The 18410-nt window shown below is 32.1% G+C and overlaps 1 protein-coding gene and 1 long non-coding RNA gene across 2 annotated transcripts; one reads left to right on the forward strand and one right to left on the reverse strand.

The window, feature by feature from the left end:
• Nucleotides 1-730: 730 nt before the first annotated feature.
• Nucleotides 731-1610, reverse strand: LOC133682126 (uncharacterized). Its single transcript, XR_009836619.1, has 2 exons — nt 1132-1610; nt 731-1042 (listed from the first exon to the last, which is right to left on the reverse strand). It is a non-coding gene; the product is annotated as an uncharacterized LOC133682126 (long non-coding RNA).
• Nucleotides 1611-8999: 7389 nt separating this feature from the next.
• On the forward strand, nt 9000-16633 carry LOC133682755 (kinesin-like protein KIN-UB). The gene is made up of 19 exons (XM_062106266.1): nt 9000-9449; nt 9685-9785; nt 9892-10014; nt 10243-10428; nt 10620-10841; nt 10926-11079; nt 11279-11428; nt 11684-11772; nt 12061-12264; nt 12648-12770; nt 13173-13304; nt 13440-13571; nt 13834-13972; nt 14125-14217; nt 14351-14476; nt 14589-14714; nt 15205-15348; nt 15892-16020; nt 16101-16633. Exons 1-19 carry the CDS (start codon nt 9266-9268, stop codon nt 16259-16261), a joined length of 2718 nt encoding a protein of 905 aa, XP_061962250.1. The 5' UTR covers nt 9000-9265; the 3' UTR covers nt 16262-16633.
• Nucleotides 16634-18410: the final 1777 nt, after the last annotated feature.

An 18410-nucleotide genomic window follows, 5' to 3' on the forward strand; every position in this document is an offset into this window, starting at 1 on the left:
TTTCAAACAGGGAAGAAATGACTTTATTGAGATTTTTAAAAATTTTAAGAATATAATTAATTTTTTTAAAAAATTGGTATCAAAACTGTGAATTTATTAATTACTGGCCAAGCATCGATTTCACTCTCAAATAAAGTAAAGGTTTGCGGATAAAATAATGAGGCCGAGAATAGCTCATATAATGCCACTGTCTGTTATATGAACCGGGCCGCTATATAGTGTCAATGTTTATCGTGGGAAGCCCATATGAAATGGGCCTCATCTTGATTATTAGCCCATGAAAGAGAGGGAGAGGGTGTTTAAAGATCCAACCAACGCTGCCCTGGTCAAAACAGGCTCGAAACTGTGAGAACATGTGGGCTCAAGAGCCCGTAATCCGGGGCCATCAGCCCACTGCTCGCTACCTGGAATTTGCATGCAAGTGTAATACTCTTAATTATCAATTAACATTAAAAAAATGTTTTGCACTTGCCGGCTTGAAACTTTAGTGTGATGAAAATGGAATTTGCTTTTCTTTCTGCGAAGCAATAAACTGAAATTATTATTTTCTTTTTTTCTTCTTCTTTTTTTGCACTTGCCAGCATGAAACTTTAGTGTGATGACAGTGAGATTTGCTTTTCTTTTTGCAGAGCAATAAAACTATCAACAATACCATATATTAAAATTAATGTTTTAATTCAAGTGTCATTCTAATAAACTCAAGGAAGGGAACAAGTTTTGAAAAGAAAAATTAAGCAAATGTCACGGTGACAGAATCCACTAAAACTGCAAGTTACTTAACAGTAGTGTAATGTAGTATATATAAAGGAAGATACGTCGACTGGTAGATTACAGCATCAATATTTATTCTATAATAATAACTAAGTCTTTATTTATTATAAAATTATAATTTACTGTTTAATTCTTCATTGGTCGGATGGTCCAACTTTAGCCTCAATGAAAATTAGATAATTATAAATAATTATCTAATTCTTCATTGGTTGGATGGAAGTCGTATCCAACTTCCGGCGTCTACAACACCCCGCGATCGGATTTGCCATAACTAAGAAAACAAAATGACAGTTAGAGAAGGAGATCGAGGGCGTAAAAATGAAAATTCAAATGTTGCAGTACAAGTAAAATTTGACTCACCCGATGGGATGTTGTAATTCATTCCTCTTCCTAAAACAGGGAAGAAAGGCACGAGGCCTCCCTTGTTCTTCTTTCGCTACCTGATTCGAGACGAGTTCAGGAGGTTTGAAATTGAAAGGGAGGAGAGGTGTTTGCTATTCTTATTGACAGAGGAAGGATCGGCGGGATCATCAACCGGTGAGGGGCAGTTTTACTTGTTTAACAGAGAAGAGAGGGAGGGGCAGTTTTTCTTTGACATGGACGAGAGGTGGGTGAGGGATTGGGTTTGATGAAAGAGGGAGCGAGCGTGAGTATATATTGGGGAAGATGGAGAGATTCTTTCTGTATTGAACAGGGAGCCAATAACCTCCTAGGAGAAGTTGTCAAGTTGTCTAGACATTTGATGGAAAAGTAACACCGACTACTTCGTTGAGAAGAAAGTTGAAGGTTGTGGATCCCACCATTCGGGCCGCGTTCAATTTCCACACTCGAATGAAAAAGTAGGAGATGAGGAAGAAAGAATAAGGTACTGTTCGTCTTTCCAGCTGTATTTTTTAAGAAACTTGATTTTTCTGAAATTAATTATATTTTTTTTACTTTTAAATAATTTTTAATGTAAGAAATAAACTTTATAAAATAAAAAAAAAATATTATTTTAATATATTTTTAGTGAATAATCAACCTAAACATTGACTTTCAGTATGTTTTTCTTCGAGATTTGAAAAATAAATTATTTTAATGTATTAATAATAAAATTAAAATTTAAAAAATAACAAAATATTATTTTAATATATTTATAAAAAACAATTTAAAAACTAACTATTACCCTACCCTCAACAACCTTTCTTTACACTGTGCTTTAACTCGAGCTTGATTCCCAAGTTTTCTGGGCCCCACTACGCCATATGATGTAACACTCTCAAAAATCAAAATCTTGCCGACTTTAATATATTTTAATTCATTCTACCATCTTCTCGAATATTCACCTGATGGCCTGCAGTCAAAACCAAATTGGTGGCCTAGTGATAAGTAGTGGACAGAGTTTAATAAAATAATAATATAAAAAATTATACTGCACTTCGAAAAACGTGGAAAAATACTGTACATATAATATAGATATAAATTCATCATATTATCGGCCACGGTAGATATAAAATGTTTATACTATAAATAACATTGTAGCGCCATAAAGATGTTATCTTTGCTGTTTCTTAGTAAATAAATATTATTGATAGCATTGTTTTTTTTATTTTTTATGTCAAAAGTTGTTGAGTTTATCTTGTTAATCAGATCCATTGCTATTGGGTCTGTTTTAGAAGCTAGACTCGGATCGCTTTCAAAAGATACTAGGTCTGGCTTGGCAACGAGACCCCTCGCTATTGAGTCTGGTTCACAGCCATACCCAATATCATTTAGATCCGGCAAAATAGTTAGACCCAATAAAATTAGGTATGGTTCCGTGGACATACCAGTAGCATTTGGGTTTGACATTTTATAATATTCATATTTATTTTATATTTATAAAAAAAATTATTAATGGCACATTACAAAATGCGGGCTAATACGATAATAATATTTAAAAGATGATAATATTGTTAAAAAAAGATTGGATACATGTATTATTGATTAAATGGATTAAATAAACTTAGTTAATTTAATAATATATTTATAAAAAAACTAATAACAAAAAAACAAGACAATGACTAATAAAAAAAATGTGTTTATTAATAATATAAAAAGATATATTATAAATAATTTTAAAATATCTCAATAATCTTAATTGATTATAAAATAAAAATTGAATAATATTAGGATAATTATACAAAAAGAAAAATATATAAAAAAAATTGAAGCTCAATTACTAACAAATTAAACATTAAATGATGAATTATAAATAAAATTAATTTAATAAAAAGATAAAAAAAAAAATTAACTTTGATCAACATATCAAATCTATGATCCAATTGTAAGGTTGAGATAATCTCGTAATAAAATAAATAAAACAATGGAGATCAACTCTCTAGCAAATTAAATGACGAGAGGCGAAGCTTAAAAAATCATTTAAAAATAACATAAAAAATAACTCGAGTTAACTTAACTAACCTACAACTCATGATAACTTTGTATAAAAAAAAAGGTAAAAAGTGTGAAGTTAAAGGCATAGTAACTTAATATCGAGTGATAAAAATAAAAGAAAACAATTAAAAAAAGAACCTAAAAAAGGAAACAAGTCAAAATAGGCTAATTTTCAAAACATGTGACCCGAATCACAAGACCAAAATACTCATATAAAATGCAAATCTACAAAAATTAAAGAAGCAAAATTCCCATTCATCAAATTGTTTTTTTAAAAAATAACAATTAAAATAAAATAAAATATTAAGGGATAAAAATAAAAAAACAATAAAAAAACATTGATCAAATATGATGGATGAAAAAAATTAAAAGAATACGAAATTGAAACAAAATCTATTTTTATAAATTATTTTAAATAAAAATAAAAAATAGTAAAAAAACAGAGACTAATTATCACGAGAGAAAAACATATTGAAGGACTGCTTTAAAAAAACTAGAGGGTCATGCATGAAAATCAAGGAGGAGAGAGAAAAGAAGAATAAAAAAAAGATCATTAGCGTCAATTAGAGGTTCGTTGGTCACACGTGCTACATAGGGATAGAGGGGCCGCCAGGATAACTCAAATATTGCTTTGAAAGCCACCTTTCGACTATTGAACGACTCCTTATACACTGCTTGAATGGCTTGAGCACCTCCCACCTGTTAGCGTGTGCAACTTTTATTTTTTAAATAATATTTTATATTTATTAAAACATCAAATTATCTCTATGTCAACTTGATTATACATAAAAAAAAACGAGTGAAAAATACAAAAAAAAAACATGGACGCCAACCTAAAAGTTTTTTATTTCAAGGAAGTTATTTCACCATGCTTAAAAAAATTAAAAGACTAAAAAGCCCTTGGATGGCATTTTTTTTTCTTTACGGGTGATTAAGGTAGTGTTTGATATTATAGTAAATGTTGTTTTTTAAAGTGTTTTTTATTTTAAAATATATCAAATAATTATTTTTTTACATATATAAGCACATCAAAATAAGCAAAAAACACAAAAAAATATCTTGAAACAAAATAAATTAATTTTTTTTGAAAAGCACGAATAGACTACACAAACAAACAATGTCTAAGTATTTTCAATGTGTTGAAAAATATAAAAAGACCGATTTATCTCCCTCAATAAAGGGAATAAAGGGTGTATCATGTAACAAGATTGTATTACCCTTAATAAAAAAAACCACTTGTTTGCTGAGAAGAGCAAAAACATCTTTACACTTTTCAATCAATGTTTTGTGTTGTGTTCCATGGTGTTTTACTTATCCCCTTCAAGTTCTTGTTAACACAGTAACTCTAGTTTCGGTTCTTGTACTGGGGATTCTGGTTTCTAATTCAAGAAGACTTGCTTTCCTTCCCATCTTTAAACAGCAAAAAGATGGGAGCCAAACAGGTTTTTTTCTCTCTCTCTCTCGCGCAGGCGACCCATCACTGGTGCACTGCACTGGTTAGTCGGCGCATTAAGTGAGCTCACGAGGGAGGTCTTGAGTCTGCACTGGATTTCTCATTGTATGTGGTTTCTTTACGAGACAAGTAGGTCGAAAACAAACAATAAAAGGCAATCAGCGACAACTAGCATCATGTGATTTTCATTATTTATCACAATAATATCCACGTGATCTGCTGTTTATAATTTTTTTCAGAAAAAATATTAGGTATACAGGTCATTTTAATATGTTTTTTATATAAAAAAATTTAAAATGTAAACCGAAAAGTATATGAAATATCTAATAAAATAAATTAATAACTATTTATGTAAATAAATAAATAAATAATCACCAATAATAACAAAATGATAGATAAAAAAAATTGAGAGATGAATGTGGATCAATATATTCTATCGCACAAAATGAAACATCCACCCAAATGTGTTCACTGAATTTATTTATTTAAATTAATAAAAATTAAATCAACACTGTAAAAAGCCAATAACCTAAAAGATAAACACGACCGTAACTTACTGGATAAACCAACACCCTAAAAAAACCACTCAAGGCTGAACACATGAGAAATATTATTTAAAAAGTAATAATTTTTTGTTTTTAAAAATAAAGTTCATTTGTGTAAAATAAAAAAAAATAATGTAGATGAATTAGAATAATATCTTGAAAAATCAAACACGGACAAGACAATTTAAATAAAAACATATATTCTAAAAAGGCATGTAAAACTTGCGATCTAAGTTATGAAACCAGGATATAACCTTATAAAAAAAATTGAAAAAAATCATAAAACTAATATTGTTAAAAAACTAATGCAAGATGATAAGATCGCAAGAAGTCGAATCCTGACAAATCAAATGTTTAGAGATGAAACCTGAAAAAAAAAAAACCAACCACACAAAAAAATATAAAAAACAAGAGTGAAAAATAAAAAAATAATAACAATCAGAGTTTAGGCAAAAAAATTAAATTGAAGGGTTAAGTTGAATTAAAAAAATATTTTTAACATAATAAAAAACAAATTAAAAGAATGAGGATCAAAATGAAAAAAAAAACAATAAAAACTCTAATTGAATAGTGAAATTAAAAGCAAAAAAAAACTTTAACAAAAGAAGAAAGGAAAAGAATAAAAAAACAAAAAGAATAAGGATTGAAATGAAAAACAAAACATATAAAAAATTATAATTGAATCACTAAATTAAAAAAAAAAAACAAAACTTACATAGAAGGAACAATAACAAAATAAAAAATTTAAAGAACGAGGACAAAAATTGAAAAACAAAAAAAAAAGAACACTAATGCACTTTACACGGAAGGAGAGATAAGAAGAGAAAAAATAAAACGATCACTGGCGATAATTCAACCATCATACATCATCATGCGTCACACCATGTAGAAAAGGATATGGCAACGCATCCAAGAAGAAGATGAATGTTCAGGTTTGGTCACCGAGTGACATCATGTGCGTCTCCTGAATAACGCTAACGTCACCCACTAGTTAGAATGTGATATGCACGCGCCAATATCTTTTATAATTAAAAAAAAGAAGTCAACAAGAAAAATACTAAACGCCCTATGATCTGATATCTACGAAAACAAAAAACACGTGTGAAAGGATAAAAATATCTCCAAGTACAAGCTTGATTTCTTTGTCTTATATGGGGCCAAAACCCCACTTTAATTGTATTCGAGTAATGGAAAAACTAAAAAAACATCTGTTCATCAACCCAATAATTTTTTGTTATTAAAGGTAAAAAGGTATTTTCATTATTTAAAAATTTATGAAAGGTAAAACTAATTCGAAATCAACAGCTTTAAGTTTTATTGACTATTAAGTAAAAGAATATTTTTATCATGAAAAAAAAATATATATATACCCGATCAATTGTTTAATAACTAATAAGCCAATAAAAAAGATCAAAACACCACAATCTCAAGACTTCTAATTGTTTTAGCAATCCACAATAAAAACCATCTTCGGAGCTATAATGAAAAACCCATGCTCTATGGTGTCTTGATTACTACTAGAATTAATATTTTACTTATCATTTTAATTTTGAGCTCAAATTTAATCACCGCTCAGTATTTTTAATGTTGCTGAGAAAAGAACATTTTTCAATGAATTATATCTGCATTTTTATTTATTTATCTATTAGAGTTATTAGCGACATGGAACTATTAACGAGCCAGGTAAAAATAGTACACCGCCACCACAAACCATGTTTGAATATACATGAGCAGAATTAGCTGCAACATTGTAGGATGTTTGGAAGTGTTTTAATATTTATATTTTTAAATGTATTTTATTTAGAACTATATTAATATATATTTTTAATTTTTTTAAAAAAAATTATTTTTAATACCAACATGTCAAAATAAAAAAAGCTTAAAAAGTAATTTTAATAAAAAAAATTTGAATTTTCATGAAACCTAAACCCAGTTTCAAGATGAATTAATGTACGGTTTCTCTTTATGCTACTCCATGTTCTCACTCATTATTATAGGATGTACACATTATGACCATTTATTGTTTCAATTAGATGGCGATTATAAACTTTTTTCTTCATCGAATAAGCCAAATTTCAACCTTTTATTTTTATTTTTCAGAGAAAAAACATACATGATCACTTGCGTCAATCCTACTTAACCATCAAAGTTTTAATTTCATATAATTTGTATGCAATTTAAACTGAATTAGTGAATTAGAAACCAAGATTTATTTACAAATATTTCATGTTTGAATATTCTTGTCAAGTACACCTCAACAGGATAGATTTACCTTTCAAATATCAAAAGCAGATCTTTTTATATCAAAATCAACGAATTTTATAATAGATTTATGTTAGTTTGATTTAAAACTTTAACCCCCATGTTATATCAATACATTTAAATTACTAAAAAAACATAAATTGATATTTTTTAATTAAAAAACACTTTAAAAAACAATAATAAAACACGGAAACAAATTATTTTTTTATTTTTTCATGTCGTTTTGTTGATATAAAAAATAAAAAAATATTATTTTGATGCAATTCTAAATAAAAAATATTTTAAACCGCAATCGTTACGACAATTCTAAATACACTTTTAGTTCTTACTAGATACCCGAGCCATGCTTCGTTATGAATCAAATATTTTTTTTAGTAAAAAAAATAAATATATAAGTTTTTTTAAAATATTTTGTTAAATAGATTCTAATTAAAAAATCTATGCATGCATTTAATTATATATGTCAAGAATCAATGGTGTCAATAAACAAAAAAAAAGTGTTAACGTGACTATTCAACTCGCCTTGCGCAAGTCAAATAATTTTTTTCCAACGCAAAAGAATTAATGTGTAGGTTCTAGTGTCATTAATATATTTTTTGACATCGAGTAAAAAATATAACCGTTAATCAAAATGTCGATTCTAATATATAATAAAATACAACGAAGATTATATTCGTTAATCAAAACATATAAGATCTCAAATTAATTTTTAACATAATAAAAGAATAGAATAATATTACAATTGTTATAGTGAAATACTATTTTCTTAATCTTTGTATAATAATTGTGTTTTAAAAAAAGTGTAAAGAAAAAAAATAAAAAACAAATTACAAGAGAATAAAAATAAAAACAAAAAAAATTGATACAAATAAGGCAAATATAGAATAATAAATATTTAAAGTGTAAAAAATGAAGAATAATATTTTTTTCTTGAAAAAGCATAAAGAAAAAAAAGCAAAAATTTAAAAAAATATTACAAAAAATAAAAATAAATAGATCAAGTATAAAATGATAAAATACAGGTAAAAAAAGAAAAAAATATAAAAAGATTGTTTTCAAAAAAAACAAAAATTACAATTTCTGCCACGTTACGTTGCCACTACAGTAAAGAAATTACGAAAAATTACAGTTTATGCCATTTCGAAAGGAAAAAACGGTTTTCTTTAGTATTGACGAGACACCAAATGAATTTTCCTCGAGAATTTTCTATTTTTAGTGTTTTCATTTGTGGAATGAGCCAAAATTATCCTTTAGAATTTGTAGTTTCCAAATGACGGGAGATACAATAAAAGAACAATCCTAAGAGCATTTTCGTTACCCAGCCGCGACCAAAAATTTAAATTTCGCAAAATCTGTAAACAATAATATAAATTAGAGATTAAGACGAGATTTCACCACTTAAACGAGATTTCTTCGATGCAACGCTTAGATTTCTCCTCCCTCTAGAAGAAAAAATTAAATTTAAAACTTCAAATAAAAGTGAAAAGAAGAAAAAAATAATAATCTAAAGTTCTAACAAAAATCGAAAAAACCGAAGGAAGGGACAGGGGTGCAGGGACCCGGGAACCTGGCAAGACCATCTCTGTCTTTTGCAATACTCAGACAAAAGCGGACCCCATTCTCCATCATTTCTTTTGTTTGAACTTCGAATCCACCGAACCCCCAAAATCCCACCTCCGCAACCGGACACCAACCCCTCCCTGCCTGTTACTTCTTTCCACTGCACTCAGCCCAGCCCAGAAGAACAACATCAACAACACCGCCAACAGATTAACGGAAAACAACCTAAGTAATTTCAAAAAGAACAGGTAACAATATCATGGCATCATCCTGTAATGGTGCTTTTCGAAATGGCAGCAGCAGCGCTCAAAGACCACTTAAACCTCTCACTGCTTCAAATCTCAAATCTACCTCGTTCAAATCCAGAGTCCATTCCTCCCACGCTCCTCCTCCTCCTTTCCGCCGCAGCTACCCTTCCAACTTCTCCGCCGCCGCCGACGGAGGTCAGTTCCTTCCTTACATTTTATTTTTATTTTCTACTACTACATTTTGATTCACATCGAAGCTTGAGTGGTGAAAGAGTATCAGTTTGTTGATCACTAGTAGAAAGCATCTAGAGCGGTTTTAGGTAAAGGCTTTTTTTCTTTTCTTTTCTCTTCATGGCAGCGGATCTCTCTTTGAGTTGTGAAAGAGTATCAGTTTGTGCTGTGGGTTTTAAATTTTAAATGGTTTTGACAGTACCGGGAAGAGTTAGAGTCGCAGTGAGATTGCGGCCACGAAATGCCGAGGAGTTGGCAGCAGATGCGGATTTTGCTGATTGTGTTGAGTTGCAGCCAGAGGTAGTTTCAATGTGTCATTATTAGAGTATTGATTTGAGTTTGGATGTTATTTTTCAGCTTGACTGTGGTGTTAGTAATGGATTTTGCGGCTCTTGTTCTATTTCAGCTTAAGAGGCTGAAGCTTCGGAAAAACAATTGGGACGCTGATACGTATGAGTTCGATGATGTGCTTACTGAATTTGCGTCGCAGAAGCGAGTTTATGAAGTTGTTGCTAAGCCTGTTGTTGAGGTTGGTTACTTTTGGTTGATTTATTGTATACATTGCTGAACTGAGCAACAATGCTGCCGCCATATGGTCTCTAAACATTATATTCTAGTCCCATTCTAACATCCTTGAACCTTGTTGCTCACTTCCTTCTTTTTTTGTATGGGTTATAAAGCCACGCTGGATGTTCATATGTGATTTGTTGCGTCTTATGTAAAAGTTGGTACTGATGTGAGTTTTTTTTTTTGGTAGAGTGTTCTAGATGGTTACAATGGGACAGTGATGGCTTATGGTCAGACTGGTACTGGGAAAACTTTCACTCTTGGACACCTGGGAGATGATGACACAGCTTCTCGCGGTATCATGGCTCGTGCAATGGAGGATGTTTTAGCAGATATCTCTCCAGAGACCGATTCTGTCTCAGTGTCATATTTGCAGGTTAGGCTCAAGTTATGTGAAAGATGGTTGTACCACTGTATGATCTCTTTTTATTTGTTTTTGCTACATTTAGCTGGTGAAAAATTGAACAAAACCACTTCTAAAGTTCATCATGTTTGATTTGTTCTTGTCCTGTTACAGTTCATGTGTACACGTTACCTAACATTCTTGTTCTTTACAAATACATATAGCTTTACATGGAGGCCGTCCAAGACCTTCTTGTTCCAGCAAATGATAGTATTTCCATTGTGGAAGATCCAAAAACTGGTGATGTTTCACTACCTGGGGCAACTGTTGTACAAATCAGGGACCAACAGAGTATTGTGGAGCTGCTAAGATTAGGGGAAGCTAATAGAATTGCTGCAAATACAAAGTTGAATACTGAATCTTCTCGTAGTCATGCTATTCTGATGGTGAATAATTGTTCTTTACTTTTGATGCTCTTGATCCGGTTTTTCTTTAGTTTTCTGTTTGATGTCTTCTTGCATCTGTTACAGGTTCATGTTAAGAGGTCATTTGCTGGACGAGAAGATGCTCTTTCAAGTGAAATCGATAATGCATCTCACTTGGTCAAACCTTCAAAACTTATTGTTCGGAAAAGCAAGCTGGTTTTGGTAGATCTGGCAGGTTCAGAACGTGTTCACAAGTCAGGTGTGTATCAGAAGATGTTACCTTTCTTTGTTTCCTATGTTCTATAAGTGTGGAGATAAATGAGGTGGAGTGTGGTTTCTGACAATCATGTTTTAAGTGTGGAGATAAATGAGGTGGAAATAAATGGCTTTCTTAAACCTGCTTCTCATGTTTTATGAGTCAGTAGTCACTAAACATATGCTCTTTCCTCATTTGACAGGAAGTGAGGGACATATGCTGGAGGAAGCCAAGTCTATTAATCTCTCGCTCAGTGCATTAGGAAAGTGCATAAATGCACTGGCTGAGAATAGTCCCCATGTTCCGATTCGTGATTCAAAACTTACGAGGTTGCTTAAAGATTCATTTGGAGGTGAGTCGCCTGTTAGTCAATTTGTTCTCAGGCTTTGATGTTATCTGATTGGATCAATTCATTAGATGTTGTCGGTGATCCAAATTAGGGATTGTTTGAACCATTAACTTACCCTTTTTTTTCTTGAGAGGAATAATTAATCTACAAATTTACCATTCAATAACTTTTATTTCATAAATAAACTTGCTTCTTACTCCAGATTTCTCTGCAAAAAAATACCCATTCATATTTTGGTCACATGTCATCCCACTGCAGGCACAGCAAGAACTTCGTTAATTGTGACCATTGGCCCATCACCACGCCATCGGGGGGAGACTTCAAGTACTATATTGTTTGGACAAAGGGTGAGCACTTTTGATTCATGTGTTATGTCTTCAATTTTTGCAGTACCTGCCATCAAACTATTTTCTTTCTTTCTCTGTTATAATGTACAAAGTACAAATGCTATTGTGAGATTTGTATTTCAACCTTTTTACCGCATGACTTCATTCTGCTTTTACATGGCATCCCTGTTAATGAGATTTTTAATTTATGCATAGTGTGTTTATGATGACAATGTAGAAGTGTATGTTAGACATTGCATGTAGCATAAACAACCAACTGATTGCAAATGTTACTTCATCTGTCTTTAGGCAATGAAGGTGGAGAACATGTTGAAAATAAAGGAAGAGTTTGATTACAAAAGTTTATCTAGAAAGCTTGAAATACAAGTGGACAAGCTCATTGCAGAAAATGAAAGGCAGCAGAAAGCCTTTGACAATGAAGTTGAAAGAATAAATCAAGAAGCACAAAATCGAATTGCTGAGGTGGAAAGGAACTTTGCAGAAGCGTTAGAGGTCAGTTTAGCTATTGATTATTTCATGTGAAGAAGAGCCTTGCATATTGCTTTTAAAAAGTAGCACTGTGTTTAATCATTTGATCTTGTTCTTTTGTACAAAAAGTGGAAAGAGCTGAGGCTGCAATGATCATAGATGGCACTCTTGTTTTTCTTTTTTGTCAATACTATTTATCTTATAAACTCATTCAGGGTTTAGTGTCTGTTTAGAACTTGGAAAGAGCAAGAAAAATGAAAATTCAGGGACTTTAGCAAGGAATTTCTTCTTGGCAGTTTGCTCCTTTCATTCCCTATTACTTCTTAACATCAACTTGGAGCCCTATTATTTTGAATACTATGATATTTTTCCTTACACTCCTTCAAGTTTCTTGTTGCTGTTTATAGAAGGAGAGGCTAAAGTGTCAGATGGAATACATGGAATCTGTCAAGGAGCTAGAGGAAAAATTGGTAGCAAATCAGGGAAGGCATGACTGTGATGGCTTCATCAATGGTAATTGCAATGGAGAGGTACTCTTTCTGTGGCACTTGTTGCTGTTGAGAATGGAGTCTTATGACCTTGATGTTTAACAATAGGATGCTTATTGACGTATATTGAAATTTATGAATTCCAGTTAGGACTCAATCCTTTCAAACTTTACATTTCATCCAGCTGGTGTATAAATTGACCTTTGATAAAGTAATTTTTTGGTCATCAGACCGGTGTGTCCCTGATAATTATGATGCTGCAATTATAGTACAGCACAGAATCTCTTGCCCTGCATTGGACTTGTGGCACTGTGATGCAAGGAATGTGTTGCTGTTATATCTTAACCCTTTTCAATGCATTTAATCTTGCCTTCTAACAATTGATTTGCCAAATATTTTCAATTTTACCCCAGCCTTTTCTTCTGTTTCCACCCTATTTCTCAGGAGCTGGGCTCTGTTTCTGAGGAAGTTTCCGAGCTCAGAAAGTTACTTCAAAATGAAATTCAGCTAAGAAAGACAGCTGAAGATGAGCTCAACAAACTTAAGAGTCAATTTGAACAATTTATGCAGCCTGGGGTAAGGATTAAGCTTTGTATTGCCTTTCCTCTCTTAACCTTTACCAAACCTCCATCATCAACCCCCAACTGACCAAAAAAAGAAGAATAAAGTTATTCATTATTTATGCACAAGGGATTATTTTTCATGCACTAGGCTGGTGGAGACACAGAGATTGTAAGGCTTCACAGGATCTTGGAGGATGAAGCTTATAAGAAAAAGATTCTGGAAGAAGAAGTTGCGATCCTACAAAGTCAGTTATTGCAATTGACCTTTGAAGCTGGTCAGGTATAATTCAATTTTGAAATATTTAGCGGTTTTATTTTTTGTGTGCATAACAACTTAAACCATGATCATTTGCTCTTAATTCAGAGGGACGTGTTTTATTTTTAAATATGCTTTTAATTCACAGATTGAGTTATCAATTATAATGGGTTACAAGATGCAACATCCTTGTCCAGTTGTCCCTCCTTAGTCTTTGTTAACCACAGTCAAACAATCATGTATCATCTCTAACTTTAATCTGGTTACATGGATTCCATGTTTATAGGCAAAAGAGAGTCTTGAAAGAAGTGGATCTGCAAATGGTTTCAATGGTGTTGATCCTCGTATGTCACAAGTTAGGCACTTACAGTTCAAAGAGACTGTGAATGGACAGAAGGCTCCAATTGCCCCCCTTTATGAACACGGTAATAAAATACTTCACAAAATCATAAACCATTTTTAGTCCTTGTGTTTATTGCCCCCCTTTATGAACATGGTAATAAAATGCCTTCACAAAATCATAAACCATTTTTGGTCCATGTTTTTTTTTAGTTTTATGACAAATGAATTTTTACAGTTGGATTGCAAAAAATTTTGTCGCTGCTCGAATCAGAAGATGCCAATGTACGAATACATGCTGTAAAAGTGGTGGCTAATCTAGCTGCTGAAGGTCAGTACTCAGTTATTGTGGTAATGGATGAGTTGGGTTGTGGTAGATCGTAGGTTCATACTATAATACTTTGTTATGCTTTTTTGTTTTGTTTCATGCAACTGGTTTGTGTTTCACCTTGTATATTATGCAGAAGCAAATCAAGAAAAGATTGTTGAATCTGGTGGTCTTACTTCTTTGCTGATGCTTCTTAGAAGCTTTGAGGATGAAACTATTCGCAGGGTAGCAGCTGGTGCCATTGCCAATCTTGCAATGAATGGTAATTGTCACTCATACCTTTCTCTTGTCATCTTCACATGTATTGCTTAATGGTTCCAACACCAATCAGCTCCTAAATATATAGGTTTTGTGTATTGTTGCCTTTCTTCCAGAAGCAAATCAAGAACTAATCATGGTTCAAGGGGGAATTAGTCTGTTATCTATGACAGCAGCTGATGCTGAGGATCCTCAAACTCTACGCATGGTTGCTGGAGCTATTGCAAATCTGTGTGGAAACGGTATACTGCTTGTTCTGCTGTGTCATGATATTGTTTCTTTTATTGTCACATATTTTTGGTCATTCATGTAAATTAACTTTGTAAGAAGATCACTTGGGTATAAAATAGAAGTGAAAAGATTACGAAACCTTCATCAAGACAGGATTCCAAATGAAAATAGCAGCACTCTTTCATGAACAAGAGGCATAAGGTCTCAGGATTGAGTCTCGCTTTTGTCAATCTAAGTTCAATAACAATTGGAGCATACTCATAAAAGAAAGTTAATTTAATAATTTCTGGTGGTCGAATACATGTTCTTTATCTTTGCTTCAGCAAATATGCAGTGCTAAAAAGATGCCATTGAGAGAAATACATTTGCTGCAGCTTTTAATTTGCCTCCTCTATGTGATTCGAGACTCAAATGAAAATTGTATGCTTTCAGTGTCTTAAACTGGATGTCATATCAACTCATTGTGCTTTATTGCTATCCTATATTCCTTTTGTCCCACAGATAAGCTACAAATTAAATTGAGGTCTGAAGGTGGGATAAGGGCTTTGCTAGGAATGGAGAGATGTGGACATCCTGATGTTCTTTCCCAAGTTGCTCGTGGGATTGCAAACTTTGCAAAATGCGAGTCCCGAGCATCTACTCAAGGTTAGTTCTCAGTCTCATATGATCTCAAGCTTGACTATGAAATTTAGTATCTAAGGTCTGCAAACAAGCTTATCTGGACCATAACAGCATTGATGTTACATTCAATCTGTGTGTTAGTTTGTCAAATCAGAAAATGGAAACTTATCATTTGTGATCGGGGAAAGTTTATATATTCATGAGTGACTTGGGAAAATATTTTCTGGTATAATGTTTGATTTTAGGTTGAAGTTTCTGATTAGCGCTTTTCCTGGGTTTTGTTCAAGTGGGTTTGCTTGGTTGCCGGGCACCAGGTCAACATAAGGGTTGAGGGGATAATTATTGCACCTTAATATTTTTCGAGTGAATGCTATTAAATGATCTCAGCTGATTGGATTCTTCTACCAAGAAGTTAGCTACCTGTAGATAATGTGCCATCCAGTCCAAAATCACCCTGGCTGATAATATATCTGATAGCGCATGGTCTGCTGTTATGAGCATATTCATATGGGAAAATGTGTAAAAATCTATATTTTTAATATTTAACATTATGCTGACCTACCACAGGATTAAAAAGTGGCAAATCTCTTCTTATAGAAGATGGTGCACTTCCATGGATTGTACAAAATGCTAATAATGAAGCTGCACCAATCAGACGCCACATTGAGCTTGCCCTATGCCACCTAGCACAGCAAGGTAAGTGCCACTTCCTCTTTTCAGTCGAGAAAAACTCCCTCTGACTTGTTCCTTGAAACACCAAACTACTTATATTTCAGAAGTAAATGCAAAAGAAATGATCAGTGGAGGTGCACTTTGGGAGCTAGTTCGTATCTCACGAGATTGTTCTCGAGAGGACATAAGAACCCTTGCTCGCCGGACTTTGAATTCAAGTTCCACCTTCAGGTCTGAAATGCGGCGGTTACGGATAGAGTGTTGACCACGCATTTAGTTTCTCGCATCCATTTCTGTGGGCCAATCTGATTATTTGATTGCTGTATAGATTGGTCAAGATTCATGCTTCGTTCTTTGTGCTTGATCAGTTGGAATCCTCTCGCAATTTTTGTGTAAAGAAGCGAGACTGGGGGATTATAATCTTTGTTGTTGTGCTAGTGTATTAATATTTGTTGCCGGATGGCGGGAAAGGAAGGGAAATGGTAGTTCAGAGATCAGAATAGATTTGTAGCCATTATGAAAAAAAAAAAATATCTGTAGCTGGAGTTGAAGTCCCGCAGGACAAGGGACTAAGCTGAACTTCAGCTTGTGTAAATTCATTTTATTTATTAGCAATGAAAATCTTCATTGTTCCGCATTGCTATAGTCAAAACTGTAGATCCTTGTCTCTAGAGATATGTTTTTTTTAGTGGGAATGAATGTTTTTCAACTGTATCCAACAGGGTTCTAATCAATTTTGGTTGGAAGCCAATTATCTTATGTTGGATGCAGAATTCGCTGATAATGATGAATGCGAAAGCAATTATCTTGAGTTTAATTATCTGATAATGATGAATCTCCAGGAACAGGGGGGGAGTGAGTATCAGGGCCCAACAAAAATTAATTAATTATATTTTTTAAAATTAATTCTTTTTGATATTTTTAAATTATTTTGATGTAATTTTTTTTGATATTAATGATATTAAAAATATTTTTTTAAAAAATAATAATTATTATATTTCTAAATATCCACTCACGATCCCTTACCTTACAAGGGGTCGACGTAAATGAATTTATCAGTTAAATGAAACAAAGACATCCCTTTTATCTTTAAGTTTTGAAAAATGGAAATCCCAGTAGTCAACTACACATCCGCACGGCAACCCCCGGATGTCAAATCAAAGCCGTGTAAGGCTTTCAATGTTTTACAATCCTTACCACGGACCAGTGAAAAAGCATTCGTTAGTTTCATGTTTTTTATATGGAAAAATATTTTTTGATATTTAATTTTTTATAAAAAAATTAATTAATATAAAATATTAATTACATATCGCTATTTTACCATCACCAATACCACGATCACTTTATCACCAACTTCTTTACTATCATCGTTATATCACCACCACCTCCTTCTCTTTCACTTTATTCTTTTTCACTACCATTATAACCATTTTTTCCATAATCATTGTCATGTCACCACCACCCTTCTTCATTGTCTTCTCACCACCATAACCATGTCACCACCATCCTTTTTCTCTGCGACCACTTTGTTTATCATTATTGCCATCTCACAAACACTATTAAAAAATATTTACATGTAAAATATTTTATGTTAAGCCAAACATTAAAAAATATTTTACATGTAAAATACTTTCCATTAATAAATTATTTTAAGTAAAATAAATGGGCTCTTAGTGGGTCTTTCAAAGCACACCTTTTTCACAATCTAAGTGGTAGTGAGAAAATATTTTTTTTTAAATACATTGATTTAGGTATAGAACAAAACTTTTCTAAGAACTTATTAGAAAAAATCTCAATAAATAGAATTTAACTAAAAGATTAGTTTGTGTTTGATAATATAATGCATGATGTTTTTTAATTAAAAATACATTAAAATTATATTTTCTTAGATTTGTTTTAACTTTTGATATCAGCATATTAACTTATAAAAAAACATCAATTTAATGTTTTTTCAAGTGAAAAAATATAAAAAATATTTTGAAAAACAAAATTATTATAATTTAACAAACGAGTAATTAATTAACTAAAAATAGCAAAATCAATTACTCAGGAAAACACATCCCTCCGAGTTTTTTTTTTTTTTTTTGTAAGATAGAGATGTTTTCTAATTTCCTTAGGATGGAACCATTTTTAAGAATTCAATAAATCGTTATATTTAATGAGCTTGACAGCTTGTAACACCTTGCAAGAGCAAAGAATTAAGGTTAATTTAAATCAAAACATCATGCTAGGATAACGCAAATTTAAAATTTAAAGAACATATTCATAATCCTCATAAGACGTTAGGACTGCCATTTGCATATGGGATTTATATAGACTTACCCTTCTCTTAATTGGACATGGCTTTAATCCTTCCAATGCACTGAGCCGTCTGAAATTAATGGAAAACATGGCTGTTTTGCTTTCTTTTTTCT

This window comes from Populus nigra, chromosome 2, assembly GCF_951802175.1.
Source record: "Populus nigra chromosome 2, ddPopNigr1.1, whole genome shotgun sequence".
NCBI classification, from domain to species: domain Eukaryota; kingdom Viridiplantae; phylum Streptophyta; class Magnoliopsida; order Malpighiales; family Salicaceae; genus Populus; species Populus nigra.

Excerpts from the sequence above, each read along its gene's own strand:
- LOC133682755 (XM_062106266.1), top strand. The coding sequence starts at position 9,266 with ATGGCATCATCCTGTAATGGTGCTTTTCGAAATGGCAGCAGCAGCGCT. Across the intron at positions 11,080-11,278 it reads AGAACGTGTTCACAAGTCAG|GAAGTGAGGGACATATGCTG; the intron begins GTGTGTATCAGA and ends CTCATTTGACAG. Across the intron at positions 13,973-14,124 it reads TGCCCCCCTTTATGAACACG|TTGGATTGCAAAAAATTTTG; the intron begins GTAATAAAATAC and ends GAATTTTTACAG.